The following is a 22,804-nucleotide window of genomic DNA, read 5'->3' on the forward strand; positions in this document are numbered from 1 at the left end:
AATTCTCATTAAAATATTTATTCAATACTGCTGATAGATTTGTCTAGCAAAGTAAATACAACTAAGGAATAATTTGTGCACTCAGGCCGAACTACGTTTGGCAAGGTCTTGCAAATGCACCGTCACTACACTAATAGGAATTTATGACACCCTCTACCTCTTCTTTACATTAATAAGAATCAGATCATTTATACATATGGAATGAAGCTTTATGCTGGGTTTACACAGGTACACATATGTGTATGAAATATTTTTGAGTCTGTAACCATTTTTTTTTTACATAATAACAATCTCAGAAAAAATCACACAGCGCCATCTAGACCCAAGTTAAGCCAACTAAAGCTTGTGTTATGGGTACTAGATAACTGATACAAATACATAGATATTACACATAGAAAACACAGAGCAATACAAACATACTCATGAATACAAAATTTTGAACCGTGCGAGGAATCGAACCCGCGACCATCGGAATTAAGGCGGTATGCTAAATCGCCAAACCACCGAGGCCGGGAATAACATATAATTCGTGTGCATCATAAAACTTACACTCGTATGTTTTCATTAGCAACCGTATAAACACAGCATTATATTTAGATAAAATACATAATAAAAAATGCTTTTTTATAAGCAACAAACATTCCTAATTGACATAAATGTTGAAATCACAAAAATAAATATAGCACCGCAACTAAAAAGTTAAAAAAGAGATCGTTATAGTTAAAATTAAACTGTTATAGTTACAATACATGGGTTTGATATTATTGTTATATATATATATAACACAGTAGCTAATAATTCTCATTTGAAACAATTATGTAATTATTTATAAACAATATAACAGTGTCAGTTGCAATAATTCCCATTCGAAACTTTGAAATTGACAGTTTGTAGCTGTTTCATTTGACAGTGAATTTCCAATCGTGAATTTGTAATAATAATTGTATAGTTTAGTTTATTTTTATTAAAGACGAGCGTTATTATGTAAATTTGTTCCTAACACTTCACATTAGTAACACTTTGCAATGAATAAGCTTGTGATTCTGAAACAATATTTTTCCCAACACAACTCACACAGCGCCATCTAGTCCCAAGCTAAGCAGAGCTTGTGTTATGGTTACTAAATAACTAAAGAGGTGTGTCAAACCGCTAGATCACCGATTGCTGTTATATCAAGAGTCAATATCTATCAAAAACTATACATGTTTTAATTGGTATTTGTTACAACTTTGATTTGCAACTTTACACTGGTCATCCGCACCCCCTTAGGGGGATGAATGTTGGGGTCTCGGGGCGAAACACTTTGCCCCGGCATCAATTCCCGTGTAGCTGGGTTGTAGGCCTCTTAGGGCGGGAATTAACATACCAAGAAATTTAGTCTACTATATAACCTACAACTCTATTTGTAATTGCAACTGTCAAAAGGAACGTATATAATCACAAAAGTTTTAAAGGAGAATTATTAGCAACTATTCTATACACCTGTAACCCTGTATTGAACAGTAAGAACAATGTTAGTCGTAAAGAAGATATAAAGTTGAAATTTAGCCACTTATGAAACTAAACTACTGTAACTAAGAAACGGTGTGGAAATCTGATAATAAATTTAGAACATTTCATATTAATTTGACCAATTAGAAGTGTTTTATACAAAACTGTGTTTTAAAAATTACCTGCAAATATCCTCTCTAGTTCAGATTTTTAAATATGTCTAACTTTTGACTTGATGTATCCTGTACGACTAACAGTGCATAATTAAGCTGCCGTTGTTTTTTTAATTGAACATAAATATTTATTCCTATACCTAATTATTCTATAAACATTTAAATTTCAACAATTCAATATTTTTTACATCTGTATGATTAATTATTATATATCTACTAATTATATTATTACTGACACTGGTCACCCTATAATGGGGTATGATTGCCGTTAAAGTCAGCTGTAATGTTAGAGATTTTGTCAGTTGATATAAAAAAAACCAAAAGAAAGCATACCTTGGTTTTGAAAGAATCTAACTAGTTTCTTAAATTTTCAATTCATTATATGTCGTTAAGTTAAATAAGTTAATAGTTATTCAAATTCAAATATATATTCGACATAATAATCGCCAACTGATTTTAACTGCGTTAGATGTTATTTTTAATGTCAATTGAAAATTATTAAAAATAAATACTATTTTCATTCAACCTTTTTAAACCATATGGAACGTATTTTCTACATACATTTTTACCACAGAGCTATTATTTCCAGAGAAATCGAATGTTTAATTTTTTTTTTATTCAGTACAATCATAACTTAAATTTTCTCAACAACCAACAGTAAAATTCTTACAATATAGCATCGGATTAAGATTTATTTTAAATATTTGCTGTTTATCGATACACGTAGGATATGAAATATGCATTTTCAATGAAAATACAAAAGTATAATGTGAACTAGACAATATTTGTGATGTTATAAATAATAAATAAATAAATAATCATATTCATCATCTATACAAATCTGTTTGCGATACGCATTTCAGATATTAATGGGATATTCTTGTTAAATGCTTTCATTCGACGATTATAAATCATTTGAGTAAACCATCGTTTCTCAAGCGGGGGGTCGCACCCCTGGGGGGGTCGAGTTTCTTCCTGAAGGAGACCGTAGTCAGTTGAAAAATAGGTAACAAAGTACATATAGGTACAAACGTATCGTTTATGGAATGATTGGTTTTAGACTACGGTGGCAAAAAAGCATACGGCAGATCTGATGGTAAATGTTCACCGTAGTCTATAAGACAACTGAAATACCAATATCACGTATTTTAATGTAGAGTTATAATACTAAATATTAAAATGGTTGAGAAACGATGGATTCATCCATCTATGATATTTTTTTCTTTTGTAATGGCTTGGCACTTCGTACTTTTGCCAGTTTTTATTATTTTCCGTTAATTATAGAATAAATTCTACTATTTGTAGCTCCTTATATAAGTTAAATTATAAAATAAACAACAATTTATTAAATTATTCATAGTTAATTTATATAAATGCAAGCAAAGAATGTAGAGGTAAGGTGAACATTTGTCTGAGAATACTAATAGCTCGTAGGCCATAATTTAAAAAGATATTATGTCTATTGGGTGAAAAGACAAATATCAAGAAAGTGTGATGCAAACGAAGTGCGTGGGTCAGCTTGTTATATACATGTTATTTACATTCAGCCCGAGTGGGCAGGGAAGTGAGTACCGAAGTGGGCAGGGAAGTGAGTACGGAAGTGACTGCGCGAGAGTGGAAACACTTCCCATGCCATTGGCGCTGCCACTCGCGCTGCCCGCGCTGTCCGGCGCTCAAAGGACTGGCAGCGCGAGTGGCAGCGTGTTTTTACATTCCGCCCTCTCGCTCAGTTGTCGCCCGGCAATATATCCGGCAGCGCGAGTGGCAGGGGAAGCGGCTGAATGTAAACGTAGCATTAGAAATAATTTTGATATTTTAGCCGCCTATGGACGTCAAGTTATTTGTATTAATTCTATTTCCCTACATGTAGGGAAGTAATAGCAAAGGTAATGAGATTGCCTCTACTTACCTTACCTCTACCCTCCATAGGCATACTTTAAGAATTGGTTACATATATATTTTCTATTTATCTATACATATAAATAAAAATGGAGTGTCTGTTTGTAATATTGAAATAACCGTTTTTTACTACATGCATATGAATATAAATACGGTACATACACCAAAATAACACTTTTTTCAATTTTTGCCCGTCTGTCTGTCTGTTCCGGCTAATCTCTGAAAAGGCTGAACCGATTTGACGGGACTTTTTTTTAGCAGGTAGCTGATGTAATAAGGAGTAACTTAGGCTACTTTTATTTTAATAACGTTAAATTCCACGCAGACAAAGCCGCGGGTACAGGTAGTATAATATATAAAGTTACACACGATTTTAAAACCTACGGACAGCAATACAAACATTAATATTAATAAACGTATTAGAAATTAACATATTAATATCTTATTTAAGAATTACAAAGTACCCCAATAGTCCAATAAATTTTGAATTAAAACATGATGTATAAATAACAGCAGATAATGAAAAAATGAAAAGGATCTGTTTTGTGCAAACGTGAAACATTTTGTCATATTTCTTATCAATTATATTGAAAAAAAAGGGATTTTTCTGCCGTTTTTTTAATTTTTCACCCCTTTTCCGTTAAATTAAATAAAAAAAAATTTGAATATTATTATTCACGTACAATTTTTATTAGAAACATTTTGTCATATTTCTTATCAATTATATTGAAAAAAAAGGGATTTTTCTGCCGTTTTTTTAATAATTTTTCACCCCTTTTCCGTTAAATTAAATAAAAAAAAAATCCGAATATTAATAGTCACGTACTACAACTTTTATTTGAAACATTTTGTAATATTTCTTATCAATTATATTGAAAAAGAGGTTTTTCAGCAGTTTTTTTAAGATTTTCATCTCTTTCCCGTTAAATTAATAAAATATTTTAATAAATTAATTTAATATATTTTTTCTTAACGTTATTATTCTTGTATTTGTGGACTTATTTCTAAATATTGCGCCAAAACTGGTCACATCATGGTTTAAATCAAAATCTTCTTGGACTACAAGTACATGACCATCTTTACTAAACATATCCAACTCAAAAGCCATAATAATACCTTAAATTATAGTTGTTTTTGGTAGAGCTGTCAAATAAAATTTAGTTATACATATATAATGAAATATAAAATAACCGATAAAACAATTTTGTATTGTATGTATCCATACATACAGTTTAATAAGTGAACATGTATTTATCATACAACCTCGATTTTATAATATATATTGCACATATGGATGCACTCCGTCTGTTTGTAACATATAAGGCCTAAACAAAAATATTAAAAAAAAAACGCTAGGCGTAACTTAATTACGTAATAGAAAATAATCACTTCTAGGAATATTAAATTAATGTGTCTAGTTTTATCACAGTTAGAATCTGTGAGGTTTTCATTGTATGGGAACAATTTTTTCTTACATACACATACAATAACTATATTTATTCAACTTTAAAACACCAATATTTAAAATGGATGTGTTGATTTTCATTTCATTTAAGCAATTACTATACAATATTAGTATACTTTAATTTCAGTTCTATTTCCGATAGATTTTCAGTTGAAACCGAAACTCCAGACAAAAATCGACACTATATCTGTGTACGATTAAAAAAAATCACGGGACCTTACCACGTTTTTTATGAGCAAAATATATTTTTATAAATTATAAAAATAATATCATAGTATGAAGAACAAATGTATAAACATTCTCTAATTTAAAAAAATACATCATATTAAATTAAATATAGTAAAGCAATATTAATTTTTATCATTAGGTACATAGTATAAACTAAAGTCGCTGTCGCTGTCTGTCCGTCCCTATGTATGCTTAAATCTTTGAAACTACGCAACGGATTTTGAAGTGTTTTTTTAATAGAGTGATTCTAGAGGAAGGTTTATATATATAATACATGTACACCCGTCCGAAGCCGGGCGAGTAGCTAGTAAATTACTTAATACGGACATTCCCCATTTAAAACAAAAGGAATATTATTAAATTAAATATACTAAAATCCCGTGATTTTTCCTTAATATACGTATAAATATTGACCGCGTCAAATTTAAAACACTGGTCACAAAATATAGACTTATTCTAAAAAAAATCACACATTATTGATTGAGAGTACCAAATATTTTCACATGAAAACCTCTAGCAGATATTTATGATAAACATCTTAAATTCATAACGCGTCACCATCACTGCTCCACGAGACATCATCATCATACAAGTCTCATCACCAGGCAATCATCATACAAGTCATCAACGCGCTCGTGAGAGGCTTCACTTTAATAGTCTCTGCTCTATTCGTACAACGCTTCATTGACTGTAGGTTAAATAAGAATAGAGCCCAAAATAAATTTACATTTACAAAAATCAACGCAAAAATAAATAGGATATAAACGTCACGCGGGTAGAACTGCGAGGCACAGCTAGTAATATCATGAACGTAAAAGTTTCTGAGTATGGATGGATGTTTGTTACTCTTTCACGCAAAAACTACTCAACGGATTTTAATGAAACTTTACAGTAATATAGCTTATACATCAGAATAGTATATGGACTATAAATTTCACGCGTGCTAAATCTCGGGCACAGCTAGCATATATACATATGTTTGTGTAATTTTCTAAGTGAACATATTGGGAAACTTTAAAGTTAGCTTAGCTTTAATAACAATAAATAAATAAAGATAAAATTAAGTACCAAATAAGTCGAAGCGACTGGAGCTGACGAATCTCAACATTTAACTTGAGCCACATGGAGCAGTGATAGTGTTAAATTGGAAATTAATTAATCTAACCGGTCCCTCTATATTCAGAGATCCTCCCGGGACTCCTCAGCCTCCCGCTGGGCACGTTCCAGCGAGGGCTTTATGGTCTCCAATAAGTTTTTCAGCGCTTGCTCCGTCTGAAACGTCAAAATATTAATTATTACATTAATACGTGAGGCAAAAACTTTGAATCCATTTTTATGAAAATTTTGAAGATAGTGATTAGTGGTGTATGAAGTTATAGTATGTTTATATGGAGGAGTGCCGATTGCTAATGTTTTTTTTTAAATGATGCTGAAAAATATATAAAATAAAATAAAACTCTTTTGTTTATTATTAGTCTGTGGTCCAATTGAGAACTGATTAATCTAGTGTACTTATAATATTATTTGTCTATAATCTTACTAAATGTTAAACTCATTACGGTCAAACTTAGATCTTTGGGCGACCACTAAATATAATATTACCACATCAAAGGGAGAATACTAAAAAGTAATCTTATATATAAAATGCTCGTGTCACAGTTTTCGTTCCCATACTCCTCCGGTTGACCGATTCTCATGAAATTTTGTGAGCGTATTGAGTAGGTCTGAGAATCGGCCAACATCTATTTTTCATCCCCCATGTTAGAGGTAGTCCACCCCTAATTTTTTTTTTATTTTAAGGCAAAACAACGTTTTCCGGGACAGCTAGTAGATAAATAATAATAACCCCAGACAGTTCAAAATGAGATGGTGGACGGGCCAGTACCGTGCGGCCAGCTGCGACCGACGGTATTAAAGTTCGGAGAAAAGAATGAGATGGTGAACGGTGAAAGATGGTGACCTGCGCGAGATGCGTGACGGTGCGATGCAGCGCGTCCCTCCAGGCGAGCAGCTGCGAGCGCTGCCGCCGCGTGTGCTGCTGCAGCACTCGGGACCACTCCGACATCTGCGACCCGCTCGCCACGCTCATCCTGCACCACACACACCATCTCCTATCATTACATCACACCAAATACTGCTCCATAGTATAACATACAAGTAGAAATAATCTTTATTGAAATAAAATATCCATAAGTCGCTGGTTCATCCGGCTCGAAGGACCAAAAGAATGTGCGGTTATTAATTTAATTTAATAAAATGTTAATTATAATAAAAGAATGATAATGATAGTAATTCCTTATCATTATAATTATCTTTTTTAGCGTTGTGTCTTTGAGCTTCGTTAGCAGACTCGACGTATGATGAGGTCTGACTAGTTCCTCCACATCGGCAAAGCGCATGTTACACGTGACGTGTCTTCGTGTTTCAGGCGTCTTTACGCTACGGTGAACGTTTACCATCAGATGCGCCGTATGCTTGTTTCCCACCATTGCAGTATAAAAAAAGGTCGAAACAAACAATCTTACTCGCACAAACATTTGCACCGATACCTCGAATAGAACCCGCAACCATCGAAAGTAAAACACCTTGGCAATCCACTAAACAATCGAGGCTATAGACGTCATACCTGTCCTGCAGGAGGTCGAAGTCGAGCGTGGGTGTCGAGTGGTAATAGAGTCTCCAGTACAGCAGCGCGTTGATGGCCAGCAGTACGACGAGCGCAGCCGCCAGCCACCCCCCTGTTCCCCCCCAACCCCCGGCCCGCCCCCCCGCGGCTCGCTCCCGGGGAGCGGGGGAGGGAAACGCGGGCCCCAGGGCCGGAGCGGGCAGAGCCCCCACAGCGACCACCGGCGCAGCAGCGCCCTCCTGAGATACTGCAACGTAAAATGTTTGTGAGATAGTGGTAAGAAACCCGCCCCAAAAAGCTGTCAACCCGGGGGTTGTTGCTGGGTCAAAGGGGCCCCGAGGCCCCAATCTTTACCCCCCTAGGAAAAGCAGTGTTATGTTATGCCAGTAGTAATGTATAGGTAGTAAATAAATTAATAATTAATATAAATAAGTCGGAAAGGGTATATGTAGTCGCAGTGATAAAAAAATACCAATGGTAACAAACAACTTTTGTTCTACAACTTTCCCTGAAATCATGTGGCGGCATATCATTTTGACGGCCTCGGTGGTCTAGCAGTTTAACACACCGCCTCACTTCCGATTCGCGGGTTCGATTCCTCAGACGTCTGGTCTGGTCTGGGTGTTTTCTATGAGTAATATGTATATATTTACGAAAAAATATATATCTATGTATTTGTATCAGTTATCTAGTACCCATAACACCAGCTTTAGCTAGGTTAACTTTGGCCTAGATGGCGCTGTGTGAATTGTCCTGAGATTATTATTATTATATGATGTTTATGAGAAAATTACAATAACAAAAATGGACACAGCCCTAACATCTGCTGGAGGAGGGGAATGGGATTGTAAATGTTAGCAATGTGGACTAATAACCTCATTGTTAGTAATGTACCATATCAGATAGACCTCCATGCGGTTCCCCCTGGAAACCATTGTGATAAATTCACTTGGAATTTATCACGATGGGCCAACTGAGCTGAGATCATGCTCATATTATCACCCTCCACTCGTGCCCCGACAGCGTAATCCGTTAGCGCTGGCGGGTGTACCATACCATTATCATCCATTAAAAAAAATCTGCTGGTGTTATACCTTTCATAACAGGAAAATGTGTACATCACTATCATTACATAGTATAAAACAAAGTCGCTGTCGCTGTCTGTCCGTCCCTATGTATGCTTAAATCTTTAAAACTACGCAACGGATTTTGGAGCGGTTCTTTTAATAGATAGAGTGATTCAAGAGGAAGGTTTATATATATAATACATCATCATGTACATCCGTGCGATGCCGGGGGGAGTAGATATTTGTTACTATTTCACGCAAAAACTACTGAACAGATTTTAATGAAACTTTATAGTAACATAGATTATAAATCAGAATAACATATAGGCTATAATTTAAAAATAGATATTATGTAAATTGGGCGATATATAAGTCAGCTAGTCTAATGATGATACTGACTTAACGAGCGTCGTGAGGGGCGCGCCTTGCGTGTGAGTGGGGCTGCGCCCTCGGCCTCTGCCGTCAGGCGCGTCTCCAGCAACCGGAAGTAGTCATCCAGACCTGATATAGCATTCTTCTCTATGAAACCTGCAATGAAATAATGTCTTGGGGTTAATAGAATAGAATACAAAACTATTTATTTAAATTAACTTACATTTAATCACTTCTGTATAATCATAATTATTTTTTAATCTATGGTTCATTAGGAAAGCACTTTCATCGCACGCAGAACGAGCAAAAAACTTGTTGCTCTTATAAATTTCAGTTGAAATGTGTGAATACAAACTGCCATCTAGCACTAATTCACTAATTAAAATATTAAGTACTAGAGGTGTCCGCGACTTCGTCCGCGTAAATTGTCGATACTTCCATATAACCTTTCATCTCCTTTCAACCCTTTACAACCCTTTTTTCGGATTAAAAAGTAGCCTATGTCCTTTCTCAGGTTCTAGACTATCTGTGCGAATTTCAAGTAGTCCAAATTTAATTTAAATCGGTTCAGTAGTTTTGGCGTGAAAGCGAGACAGACAGACAGAGTTACTTTCGCAGCGGTCTATCACTTCGCTTTAAGTTCGATGGTCGCGGGTTCGATTCCTCGCACGGCACAAACATTTGTATTCATGAGTATGATTGTTTGTATCGGTCTGGGTGTTTTCTATGTATAATATGTATGTATTTACGAAAAAAAAATTATCTATGTATTTGTATCAGTTATCTAGTACCCATAACACAAGCTTTTTCTAGCTTAACTTGGGTCTAGATGGCGCTGTGTGAATGGTCTTGAGATTATTATTATTGTTTATGAAATACGACAAACACGAAGGTCATTTGTTTTACACAATGTCTTTGTTTTAGTAATTGTCAATGTCAATTAATAAAAAATAATTTTGATACATCAATCCTAGATTGATACCTATGTTTTATTAATTTTGATAAAGACATAATAATTAAGAATTAAATAAGCACCCACTAATTGTTTCTGAATAACCTATAAAAATGGGCAAATATTATTAATATCCGATAGTCCCACATCCTTATTTTAAAACTGCAAAAGCTGGCAACATAGGTATTGTCAAATTCTCTGGGATTAAAAATCAGACTGTAAATATTACTTTAAATATAATTTAAGGAACGTCTCGGCAGTCGTCAGTGCGGCCGTGTACGCAGAAGTTCCTCTGAAGACTCCGACCTCTGAAGTCTGAGACCACTTAGGATTCCAGCGTGTTTGGATAAATTCCCTGTTGAAGAGAGTTACCTTTGACCATGGGCCACATGGACTTCTTATAGCGCAGGTTCCCATAAACACTGAGTCGGGTGGACCGTCGACCGGTCCTCTGCAGGCAGTAGTGAACGTTCACAGTGAAATAGTCTGCATACGGGATACCGGCATTCTCGCTCTCCGCGTCGATCGAGTACAGGACACCCGGCTTCGAGCACTTGTTCATCACCTGTTGATCATCATCATCTATTGAAATTACTAGTTATGATGATATCACGCCGGCTACGTGGATCAGGGAGGTAAACCCAAAGTAGCGCCCGTGACTTGTGACATAGGTGTAGGTTCAAAGAGCCCTTTTAGAATGCATTAACACTCACCTTCACTACTCGTGGTATCCTCCCATTCCGAACTAATAAACTCCCCAATGCCTACAAGCAAGAGAAATGGGAACTTTCTTGGCCAGCTCAGTTCTATAAAAATATTTATTTTTAGTGTGTGTGTTACCTGGGTCTCTGTAACCTGCACCTCCTTGGGTCCGATGGGCCCGGTGGTGAGTGCGAGCGTGTACTTGCACTGCCGACACTTGCGGCCAGCCTGCACCTGCCACTGCGCCTGCGCACACATTATATCCATTCAAAACACTTGCTTGTAAAGTGTATCTAATTTCGCCGGTGATATAAAAAGCTCATAAAATGCGTGCGTTATGAACGCAAATAGTGAAGTTATATTCCATAACCTCACTATTAGCTATTTTTATAATTATAATCTCAGGACAATTCACACAGCGCCATCTAGACCCAAGTTAAGCCAGCTAAAGCTTGTTTTAATAATACCTACTAGATAACAAATACAAATACATATTTTTTCCGTAAATATATACATATTATACATAGAAAACACCCAGACCAATACAAACAATCAAACTCATGAATACAAATGTTTGTGCCATGCGAGGAATCGAACCTGCGACCATCAGAATAAGGCAGTGTGCTAAACCAATGATATATTATATACAAGTTATATTTGATAAATTGTTAATTTAACTAAACATTTTAAAGGAATAATGAAGTAAATACAGATAAATAGTGCTCTTTCCCTTTAAATATAATAATACAAAATATAAAATGACTTACAATTTAATTAGTTAACAACCGAACTTCTAAACTAACTACAAATATAGTGATTAATATTAATTTAACTTGATATGTATATTTTATCTAAGACTTGCATTGATTATGAGCTTCTTGGGATAAATCCAACAAACAATTGCAAAATCATTTTGAATAAAACTTAGTTGTTCACAAACAGTTTGACAGATGGCCGGTAAACTATTTGTAATGTCGATTTTTGCATGTAATACACCACTAAACTGTACACAAACAACAATCGACACTCATTACACTATTAGATCACTAATCACAATATTGAAATAATAATATTTATTTATTATCACGGCCAGCTTCAAACGACAACTGTCGTCAGTGTTGCCAGTCGAATAAAAAATTTTTTTTTTCTAAATAAATATATATTTATAAATATATTTCTCGTGTACTAATAGCCCCTATTATAAAAGAAATATGTAGGTCAACAGTTTCACAATTCCTGTCCTATGAATAAGTTATTTTTGATTGGATTCTCACCTGAACGTAGTCCGTGGTATTCCTGGCGGCGAGCAGTTCCACCGTGAACTTGGAATTGGTGAAGATCATTGTGAACATCTGGTCGATGTTGAAGGGGAACTCCTGCTGCATGATCACCTTACCCTCGTGGGATTCCGTACATTTCTCCGATTCTCCACTACTGCAAATGTGAAATACATTACCATATGAGCCCGGGCCTTTTGATGTTCCATGGAGAAGAACAGAGCTGGCCAAATAGGCTCCTATTTCTCTGGCATTGAGTCTACTCAACGCTGTAGTTAGTCGCTTTCCAGATCTGGACATATTTACTTGTAATTTGCTGGAGTTTCGTAGGATGGCAGTAGATTATATAGGTAGTATATTAACTTAAGATTAGATATTATTATTATTATTTTGTTCCCTTTTGTTTTCTTGTGTAATTAGTGTATATGTATGTAATTAGTGTTTATAATTGTGTGTATTAGTATATTATCTTCCTAAGTGTTCATATTGGGAGACTGTAAAGCTCATTTAGACGTAAATAAATAAATAATTGCACTAGCTGTGCCCGGGGTTTCATCCGCGTGAAATCCATAGCCAATATAAATATATAGTAAAGTTTCATTAAAATCCGTTCAGTAGTTTTTGCGTGAAAGCGTAACAAGCATCCCTACATTAACTTTTATAATATTTGTATGACTTATCTAACAATAAAGTATTAGAAACAAATACAAACAAACATACGTGTGGGGCTTGTCCGGCTCGCTGTCGCTGGTGTCCGACAGGTCGGTGGGGAGCGTCGGACGCTCGTCTCGGTACCGCGCAGACCCATTCGTTACTGAAAACAAAAAATAAAAAAAAATTTTTACTAAATCCAAAAAGTTTCTCTCATCATCATCTGCTTCTTCTTTATCCCATTTATTTGGAGTCGGCGTAATATGTTTTTCTCTTCCATTCATCTCTGTTCGCAGTCATCTCGTTATTTACTCCCTTTCTTACCATATCATCTTTCACACAGTCCATCCATCTCTTTTCGGCCTTTGTAATTACATACATAATATACAACGAAAATACCCAGACCGATACAAACGATCATACTCATGAATACAAATATTTGTACCATGTGAGGAATCGAACCCGCGACAATTGGAAGTAAGGCGATCTACTAAACCGCTAGATCACTGAGGCCGTTTAATAAATAAAGAATGCAATGATAAGTACCAGGTATTGCTACTTCAGCGATTTCGCACCCTTCCTCGATCTCCTCTGGCCACAGAGCGTGGTGGTCTACCACAACATACCCCCCCTCTTCTCTGATCTTAACACTTCTCATCATGAAGTAAGAAACCGTTATGCACATAAGTTACCACATGAAGGACAAGGGGGAAAGGGATGATCGTTAATACAATAGGGTAGCGAAAAAAATATAACACAAAAAAATTACGTTCATAAGCGGCTAAAATGAATAAATGATTTTATAGAATATATCACGTTACGTTGCGAGATACAAACTTGGTATTTAAAAAACTAATTTGTTAATAACTAACGGAAATATAAAACATTACTGGTTACAATTCAAGTTGGAAGACAACTGAAGTTTAATACAACGTTTGATTATTCTATACTATCTACAGGACTCTGATAACATTATACAAATAAATAAATATGTAAACAATATTAATACTATGATACATATAAATAAACTACTGTTCCGGCGACTTTGTGCGCGTGGAATTTAACTTTATTTTTCTAAAATAAAAGTAGCAGAAAGAACTAAAAATTATTTTGTTCGTCTCTCATAGGGGCTGAATTTATCAAAATCCTATTTAAGCGAGCGCCTTCATCATAGTAGCTCCAATCTTTAATTTCAGTTCAAATAGTCGAAAATCTAAGAAGATTTAATACAAACTTTCATCCCCTTAGTGGTGGAATTTATCAAAATCCTTTCTTAGGGAATGCCTAAGTTATAGTAGATTTATGCATGCAAAGTCTCAGCCCGATCGGTTTAAAATTAACAAAGTTTCATACAAACTTTCATCCCCTATTTTATCCCCTTGGGGGTAGAATTAATTTAAACCCTTTCTTGGCGGTTAACTACGTCAAAACATGAACCTGTATGCCAAATTTCAGCCCGATCCGTCCAGTGGTTTGGGCTGTGCGTTGATAGATCTCTACGTCAGTCAGTCACCTTTGAGGTATATATATTTAGATACTAGGTATATAAGTTGTTAAAAACTTGCATATGTATGCTTTCATATTAAAATATAATAAACATAGGTACTTGGTGGTCACCAAGATACAATTTATACCGTGCGAGGAATCGACCCTGCGATCATTGGCAGGAAATCGGTGTGCTAATCCGATAAACATGGCCGCCTAATAGATAAAATGCTCTATCTAATTTTATTGTTTGATTTTTATCAGTTTATTCTAAAATAAAATACAATCATTTAATTAATTAGTAAGTAATAAGTAATAACCTATACTAACAATACGTTTTTTTAAGGATGATAATGGAATGGTGGAACGCCTGCGCTAACGGTTTACGCTGACGGGACACCAGTGGAGGATAAGATGGCATGAGGTCAGGTCAGTTAGCCCATCGTGACAAATTCACCAAAAATTTATCACGATGGTTTGTAGGGGGAACCGCGTGGAGGTCAACCTGACATGGTACAGTACACAATACGTTATAGTCACAATATATTTCTGACCATGTATACAAAACGGTTCTACGAATGTACTGTTCATAATAATGTTCGTATTTCCACAGGGGCGGATCGTGAATTTGTGGGGCCCTGGGCTATGGGTATTCGTTTCTTATCCCTTTTATTTGTGGTTGCCGTAATATAATATGTTTTTCTCTTCCATTCATCTCTGTTCGCAGTCATCGCGTTATTTACTTCCTTTCTCACCATATCATCTTTCACACAGTCCATCCATCCCTTTTTCGGCCTTCCTTATAACCATCCACATTCATATGTAACACCATCCTTAGGATATGATCTTCATTCCTACGCATTACATTCCCATACCACGATAGACGATTACTCTTTAACCTTTCTGACACCGGCGCCACTTGTTTGAATCTCAGGAGCTATATAACATTACGCTACGACCAATAGGAGCGGAGCTGAATGAAAAATAAAGCAAACGATGGGGTCAGGTCGGACGCGGGTCAGCTAGTAATGGGATAAAGGCACTTCAATAATGATATAGTTGTTTCTGAGTACCGGACGCGCGTACAATAAACAATTCACTCTGGTACTGAGGGACTATTGTGCCGGTTTATCTCCGTTTAGCAGGGGCGGATCTACCTATGGGCTCTTTGGGCTGCAGCCCGGGGCCCCGAAATTACAAAGGACCTCCAGTCCCCACTGAAACGATATTTAGAATATAAGAAAATATCTAGAATATTAAAAAACCTATCACAAGGTTGGCAACACTGAGATCAATCAACCCATGCAAGTGCGCGTCTATCAAATGGATCGGGGAAATTCTGGTCGCTTGTTTTTGGTCGGTGTATTTTTTTAATTGATTAATATAATTAGAGAGCCACTAAGTAGATTTAGCCCAGGGCTCCACAAATCCACGATCCGCTCCTGTCGTTTAGGGCCGTTATCGTCTTACCATGGGAGGAGGACTCCCTACTAGAGCCCTACCGTTAGCGCTAACGGGTCCCACCTTCACACTAGTGATGTTAGGGAGCTCCTTAACCGTAACTATCGGATATCCGATATGGAAAAATATCCGTAACCGTAACCGAATCCGAAATAAATGTGTCGGATAATATCGGATTTGGGGAGGAGCCTAATTGAGACACATTATGTAACCATTTTATTAATTACTAGATGAAAACCCGGCTTCGCTCGGGTGAAATGTGGGTAGATATATCTGTAGTCATCGGTTCTCATGGAATATTAAAAGTAAGCAAGGCATAGATTTGTAAAGCTTCGTTCATTGTGTTTAAGAAATATAGTAAATAAAATGTGCAAAAGTTTTTATGCAAATAATTTTTATTTTTTGTAAAACTTTAAGTTGGGCTAAAAATAACTTGTATCCAGAGACGTAAAACAAATTAATAAAAAAAATTGCCAAATTTGTCTCGTAATCGGCCAATTTCAGGTTTAAAGAAAAAACACATACTGATTTATCATAAAAAAGTGTCAAAAACAATATTTTCGCGAAACGTCAATGACAGAAGAAAATTCTAGTGGAATGAAAAGATGGCGACTGCGGTTTGTTTGTCAGTGTCATTAGAATTTAACGAAATAGTCCATAATCAGAATTTTGCGGATACATGTTGTCGACTCGAAATTAGTATTTTTTTATGTTTTGTTATTCACATAAGGTTTCGTTCGAGTCTACCGTACCCCTTGACGAAATTATTAATATAGATTTGTCTTTTACTTTTAAATTCCTTAAAAAATAATATCCGTAACCGAAATTATCCGAAACTACCGGATAATCCGAAATAATTTCATATCCGCATCCGTATCCGGTATAATGATCATTCCTATATCCGAAACCTATCCTATCCGTATTCGAAATTTCATATCCATAACATCCATCCATCCTGCTTCACACGTCTTGCTAGTATGATCATGGTGGTTGAAACACTATCGAAATAGCGGTAACTTAATAAAAATAAATAAAACTTGCTAAGATCCTATGATTTCTAATTGTACATATAATATAAAACCTTGTATATACGTAAAATTTAAAACCGTATATAATACAGTGGACCCCCGGTAGACCGACAATCATTTTGCAATAGACAATGTCGGATTACGAGGGGGGCCGGATTAGACAGGGGCCGGATTACCGCGGGCTCCTGTATAGTGATAGCGCAAACCTGTCAATAAAATTAAAAAATAATTACCTAGTGGTGGCGAGGAGTCCCTGTTGTGTGCCGTGGGCGGGGGGCTGCGGTCGTCCGAGCCTCCCCCTCCGCCCCCGCCGTCACCCCCGCCGCTGGTGTCCATCACCAGTGATGTATCCACCAAGTCTACCTGGAATATTGACGTATTAATAAAAAAACCACTAGATGTAGGGCGTAGTGACCCATTAGATAGATAAATAATTTATTCATCGATAAAGTAATAAAGTACTAGTACTTGGTACTAAAGAATGAATGAAACATTAGAGGAAGTATGAAAGTGGTGCCGGTGTCGGAGAGGTTGAAGAGTAATCTTCTATCGTGGTATGGATATGTAATGCGTAGGAATGAGGATAATATTTTAAGGAAGCTGTTAACATATGAATGTGGATGATTATAAGGGCAGAGAAAGGCCGAAAAAGAGATGGATGGACTGTGTGAAAGATGATATGGTAAGAAAGGAAGTAAATAACGCGATGACTGCGAACAGGGATGAATGGAAGAGAAAAACATATTACGCCGACCACAAATAAATGGGATAAGGAAGAAGCGATGACTTGGTACTAAAGCAAGTAGTACTTTATCAATGAATAAAACAATACTGAGATTGCGTTTTTCTAAAAATTAAAGTAACTTTAATAATGATAACAATAAAAGTGCTCGTTATTTGCTCCACGTTAAAGAGGTGGGGGCAGTTATAGCTAGTATGGAGAACTAGTGGCATCTTTTGTAGCAATGAACCCTATTTTTTATTGTTTATTGGATGATAATGGAGTGATGCTCCCGCCTGCGCTAACGGTTTACCCTGGCGGGGCACCAGTGGAAAATGATGGGATAAACATGAAGTCAGATCAGTTGGCCCATCGTGATAAATTCTACGGGAATTTATCACGATGGTTTCCAGGGAACCACGTGGAGGGTAACCTGACATGGTACATTGCTAGCAATGGGATCATCAGCCCACATTACTAACAATTCTCTTCCCCCCCCAATGAACCCTATTAGGTAGACATCGACACGGTCCTCCCTGGAAGCATCGTTATTTATTGGTGAATTTGCCACGATGGCCTGACTAGTCTCAGTTCATTCTCATCTCGTACTCCTCCACTGGAGCTTCACCAGCATAAACCGTTAGCGCAGGCGTTTAAGCCATTCTTCTTCTTCTTTAGATACCATCTCCTACCAATGGTTGGAGATCTTTACTTTGTCCGCAGCGGTCCTGAAAAGGGACCTGGTGCTCAACTCAAAACACGGTATTAAGTTTTTTAACCACGAAGTACCGCCTGCCTTCGTCTTGGGCAACCCTGGATTTTTTTTTATATTATTAATTGCATTGCTATTCCATTATCATCCATAAAAAAGGTGAATTTGTTTCACCAGACATGCTATTTTGTTTACACTTTTTATGCTGACTTAAATATCACTTTTTAACTTATTTTGCTCTAACACATTATAATGATGCCAATAAAAATAATAATAAATAATTATTCGTATATTTAACGAAGTATTTTGATTTATTAAACTTAATTAACACTATTTTAATTATTAATTTGCTCTAACATATTATAATATATCACTATAACACAAGTTTCTAGTTCATTCTTCTTGTGATGAGTCTGCGTTCCGAATGAGTGATAGAATAAAAAAATGTGACTATTCAAAAGTGCTTATAATAAGTTTATTTGAATAAAGAATATAAATTAGTATATTTCACTTGGCATGCTGATTTATTTATTTATTATTATCACTATTTATGTTGACTTAATTATACTACTATTTTCATTACTAATTTGTTCTAATTCATTATAACGCTGATAATAAAACTATTAATAAATTCTTAGTGTATTTCACTTGGCATGCTGATTTATTTATTTATTATTATCACTATTTATGTTGACTTAATTATACTACTATTTTCATTATTAATTTGTTCTAATTCATTATAACGCTGATAATAAAACTATTAATAAATTCTTAGTGTATTTCACTTGGCATGCTGATTTAATTATCACTATCTGTATCACTATTTATGTTTATTTAATTATCACTATTATAATTATTAATTTGTTGTAACACATTATAATGTAGACAATAAAACTATTAATAAATTCTTAGGCACTTTCACTAGGCATGCTGATTTAATTATCACTCTCTTTATCATTATTTATGCTTGCTTAATTATCACTATTTTAATTACTAATTTGTTCTAATTCATTCTAACGCTGACAATAAAACTATTAATAAATTCTTAGTGTATTTCACTTGGCATGCTGATTTATTTATTTATTATTATCACTATTTATGTTGTCTTAATTATACTACTATTTTCATTATTAATTTGTTCTAATTCATTATAACGCTGACAATAAAACTAATAATAAATTCTTAGTGTATTTCACTTGGCATGCTGATTTGATTATCACTATCTTTATCATTATTTATGTTTATTTAATTATCACTATTTTAATTATTAATTTGTTGTAACACATTATAATGTAGACAATAAAACTATTAATAAATTCTTAGTGTATTTCACTTGGCATGCTGATTTAATTATCACTATCTTTATCATTATTTATGTTTACTTAATTATCACTATTTTAATTATTAACTTGTTCTAATTCATTATAACGCTGACAATAAAACTATTAATAAATTCTTAGTGTATTTCACTTGGCAAGCTGATTTAATTATCACTATCTTTATCATTATTTATGTTTATTTAATTATCACTATTTTAATTATTAATTTGTTGTAACACATTATAATGTAGACAATAAAACTATTAATAAATTCTTAGTGTATTTCACTGGGCATGCTGATTTGATTATCACTATCTTTATCATTATTTATGTTTATTTAATTATCACTATTTTAATTATTAATTTGTTGTAACACATTATAATGTAGACAATAAAACTATTAATAAATTCTTAGTGTATTTCACTTGGCATGCTGATTTAATTATCACTATTTATGTTCACTTAATTAACGCTTTTTTAATAATTATTTAATTTAAGAGATCTTTGGGGGAGGCCTATGTCCAGCAGTGGACGTCTTCCGGGCTGCGATGATGGTGATGGCGATTTAATTTAACTCATTATAATAATGACAATAAAAGTATTGTTTATTATAAGTTTAGTATGCATTATTATTACAGTTAATTGGGTTTTAACACGAATAATTTTATGGTAAACAGGGAATTTTTACGATATTTCACTAGGCATGCTGATTTCATTATCACTTTTTATGCTGACTCAATTATCACTTATCAAATTATTTAAGTTCAGGTTAGGTTTCAGGATAATTCATTTTGTTGAGACAATAAAACTCAACAAAATGAATTATACCTTCGCATTTAGTACACAAAATTAATAGTTATGTTAGTTTTAACACGAATAATTTTATGATAAATAAGGAATTGTTACTGTTACACTAGACATGCTGATTTCATTATCACTCTTCATGCTGACTTGTGAAACTATATTATATAGTTAATCAGGATAATCCATTTTGTTAATCTTTAGGAATATGTTAAATTTTCTACATTTGTTCTTTATGCGTTATACGGTATTTTTAAATATGGACCACAATACATATATCCACAAAAGTTTGGAACGATAATAATTGGAAATAACTAACTGTTTTCTTCGATTGAATTCGTCGGATCTTGACCATTTTGTATGTTAGTCGGTACTGACTGTGTGATCAGTATTTAGTACTTATCATTATCATACAGGTGTTTCTATCAGACCGTAATCTGCCGTATCAGTGATACGCTTCTGCCATACTGATACTCATTCGCAAATCGCATTTGACGGGTTAATAAATATCGCTGTTTTTGATGTTATCATTTACGACTTTTTTTAAATGACCTTCGTAGTGTAGCGGTTTATCACAGTCATTCCGATGGTCATGATTTCGATTCCGTCAGATACAAATATTTTGGTTTGAGGTATTCCAGGTTAACGTCGGTGGTGTGCGTTTTAGTACACTGGTTTACTTCTGATAGTCACGGGTTCAACACTTGTATAATACAAATATTTGTATAGGTGTGTTTGATTGCAGTCTGATTGATGTCTTCGATTGATTACGGTCTGGGTATTTAATATTATTAAATTATGTATACATTTTTAAATATACAGAGGACGAAACTAACCGTCACCTGATGTAAATAGATAAATAAAAGAAATTTGTTTAATTTTAAAATGAACACTGAATAGAAATATCAAGATAATATTAATACCGTTACTTAAAAATAATAAGTTATAAGGCCTAAAGTATTACAGGATTTTTGCAGTTATTAAGATAAGAGGCTGCGATTCTATACATATAAATAAAATTGGAGTGCCTATTTGTAATATTGAAATAACTGTTTTTTGCTACATGCATATGAATATAAATACGGTACATACACCAAAATAACATTTTTTACCATTTTTGTCTGACTTTGTGACTTGATTTTTGTCTTGCCAGAACAAGCAGACAGATCTGCTTGTTCCTTAATCTCTGGACCTATTTTGACGGAACTTTTTTTGGCAGGCATCTGATGTAAGGTATGGAAGGAGTAACTAAGGCTACTTTTATTTTAGAAAAATATTAATTGAACGCGGACGAAGTCGTGAGTACAGCTAGTCAATACATATTAATGATACTGTCTATCCGTTTCGCATATCATTATAATCTACTCGGTTTACGATAAAAAAAAGTCAGGACATGTGAACTGTACAAGACAATACAGTATGTATTGTCTTGTGTTTATCTACTGAAATAGGTAATAACTCAGGACAATCACCACAGCTCCATCTAGTCCCAAGCTAAACAGAGCTTGCGTTATGAGTACTAGACAACTGATACAAACAATATTAAAGAAATATATGGTGCAGTATTTCGAGGAAAATAATCTCTTCACTGACAAACAATATGGTTTTAGATCAGGAAGGTCGACAGGTATGGCAATTACTAACACCATGGAATTTATACTGGAATCTCTTGATAAATCTATGAAATGCGGTAGCATTTTTTGTGACCTCACTAAAGCCTTTGACTGTTTGAGACATGACATATTATTTGATAAATTAGATTACTATGGACTTAGACATAATGCTATTAAAATAATGAAATCATATTTAAATAACAGAAAACAGATAGTATCGTTAAATGACAATACAGTATCAGAAATGCAGAACATTAGTATTGGTATTCCTCAAGGTTCCATCCTTGGACCTATTCTTTTTCTTATATATGTAAACGACCTGCCAGCGAATTTACCAGAAGAGGCGTTTGTAACTTTATTTGCAGATGATACGCATGTAGGAATAAGAAATACAAATAAAACGGAACTAGATAGAATGATGACTAACACTGTAGAAACGCTGCATGAGTGGTTTCAATCGAATGGTATTGTATTAAATGCCGCTAAAAGTATTTTAATGTCTTACTCCACCAGACGTAAGAAGCAAAATTCTGTCTGTTCTGACAACACATATAGTCAAAGTACCACATTTTTAGGATACACTATTGATAGTACAGTAAGTCATGCATCACATATCGAAAGATTATGTAATAAATTAGCATCAGCCAATTATGCTTTGAATAAACTGAAGCAAGTATTATCAAAAAAAGTACTGAAAACTGTGTACTTCGCATATTTTCAGTCTTCATTGTCATATGGTATTACAGTCTGGGGTAATGCAA

The 22,804-nt window shown here is 34.7% G+C and overlaps 1 protein-coding gene across 1 annotated transcript in view; it reads right to left on the reverse strand.

The window, feature by feature from the left end:
- Positions 1–5,992: 5,992 nt before the first annotated feature.
- LOC131841342 (protein Aster-B-like) overlaps positions 5,993–22,804 on the reverse strand; it is a 31,405-nt gene continuing 14,593 nt past the window's right edge. Inside the window, exons 4-12 of the mRNA XM_059189665.1 lie at positions 17,111–17,240; positions 12,973–13,066; positions 12,250–12,409; positions 11,114–11,221; positions 10,646–10,838; positions 9,349–9,477; positions 7,883–8,129; positions 7,217–7,346; positions 5,993–6,528 (exon numbers count right to left, since the gene is read on the reverse strand). Coding sequence (XP_059045648.1) covers positions 6,436–6,528; positions 7,217–7,346; positions 7,883–8,129; positions 9,349–9,477; positions 10,646–10,838; positions 11,114–11,221; positions 12,250–12,409; positions 12,973–13,066; positions 17,111–17,240 — 1,284 coding nt within the window. The 3' untranslated portion in view covers positions 5,993–6,435. The remainder of the gene's footprint in view (positions 6,529–7,216; positions 7,347–7,882; positions 8,130–9,348; positions 9,478–10,645; positions 10,839–11,113; positions 11,222–12,249; positions 12,410–12,972; positions 13,067–17,110; positions 17,241–22,804) is intronic.

Source organism: Achroia grisella, unplaced genomic scaffold (assembly GCF_030625045.1).
Source record: "Achroia grisella isolate CSIRO2021 unplaced genomic scaffold, CSIRO_AGI_Agris_v1 utg1581, whole genome shotgun sequence".
NCBI lineage: Eukaryota > Metazoa > Arthropoda > Insecta > Lepidoptera > Pyralidae > Achroia > Achroia grisella.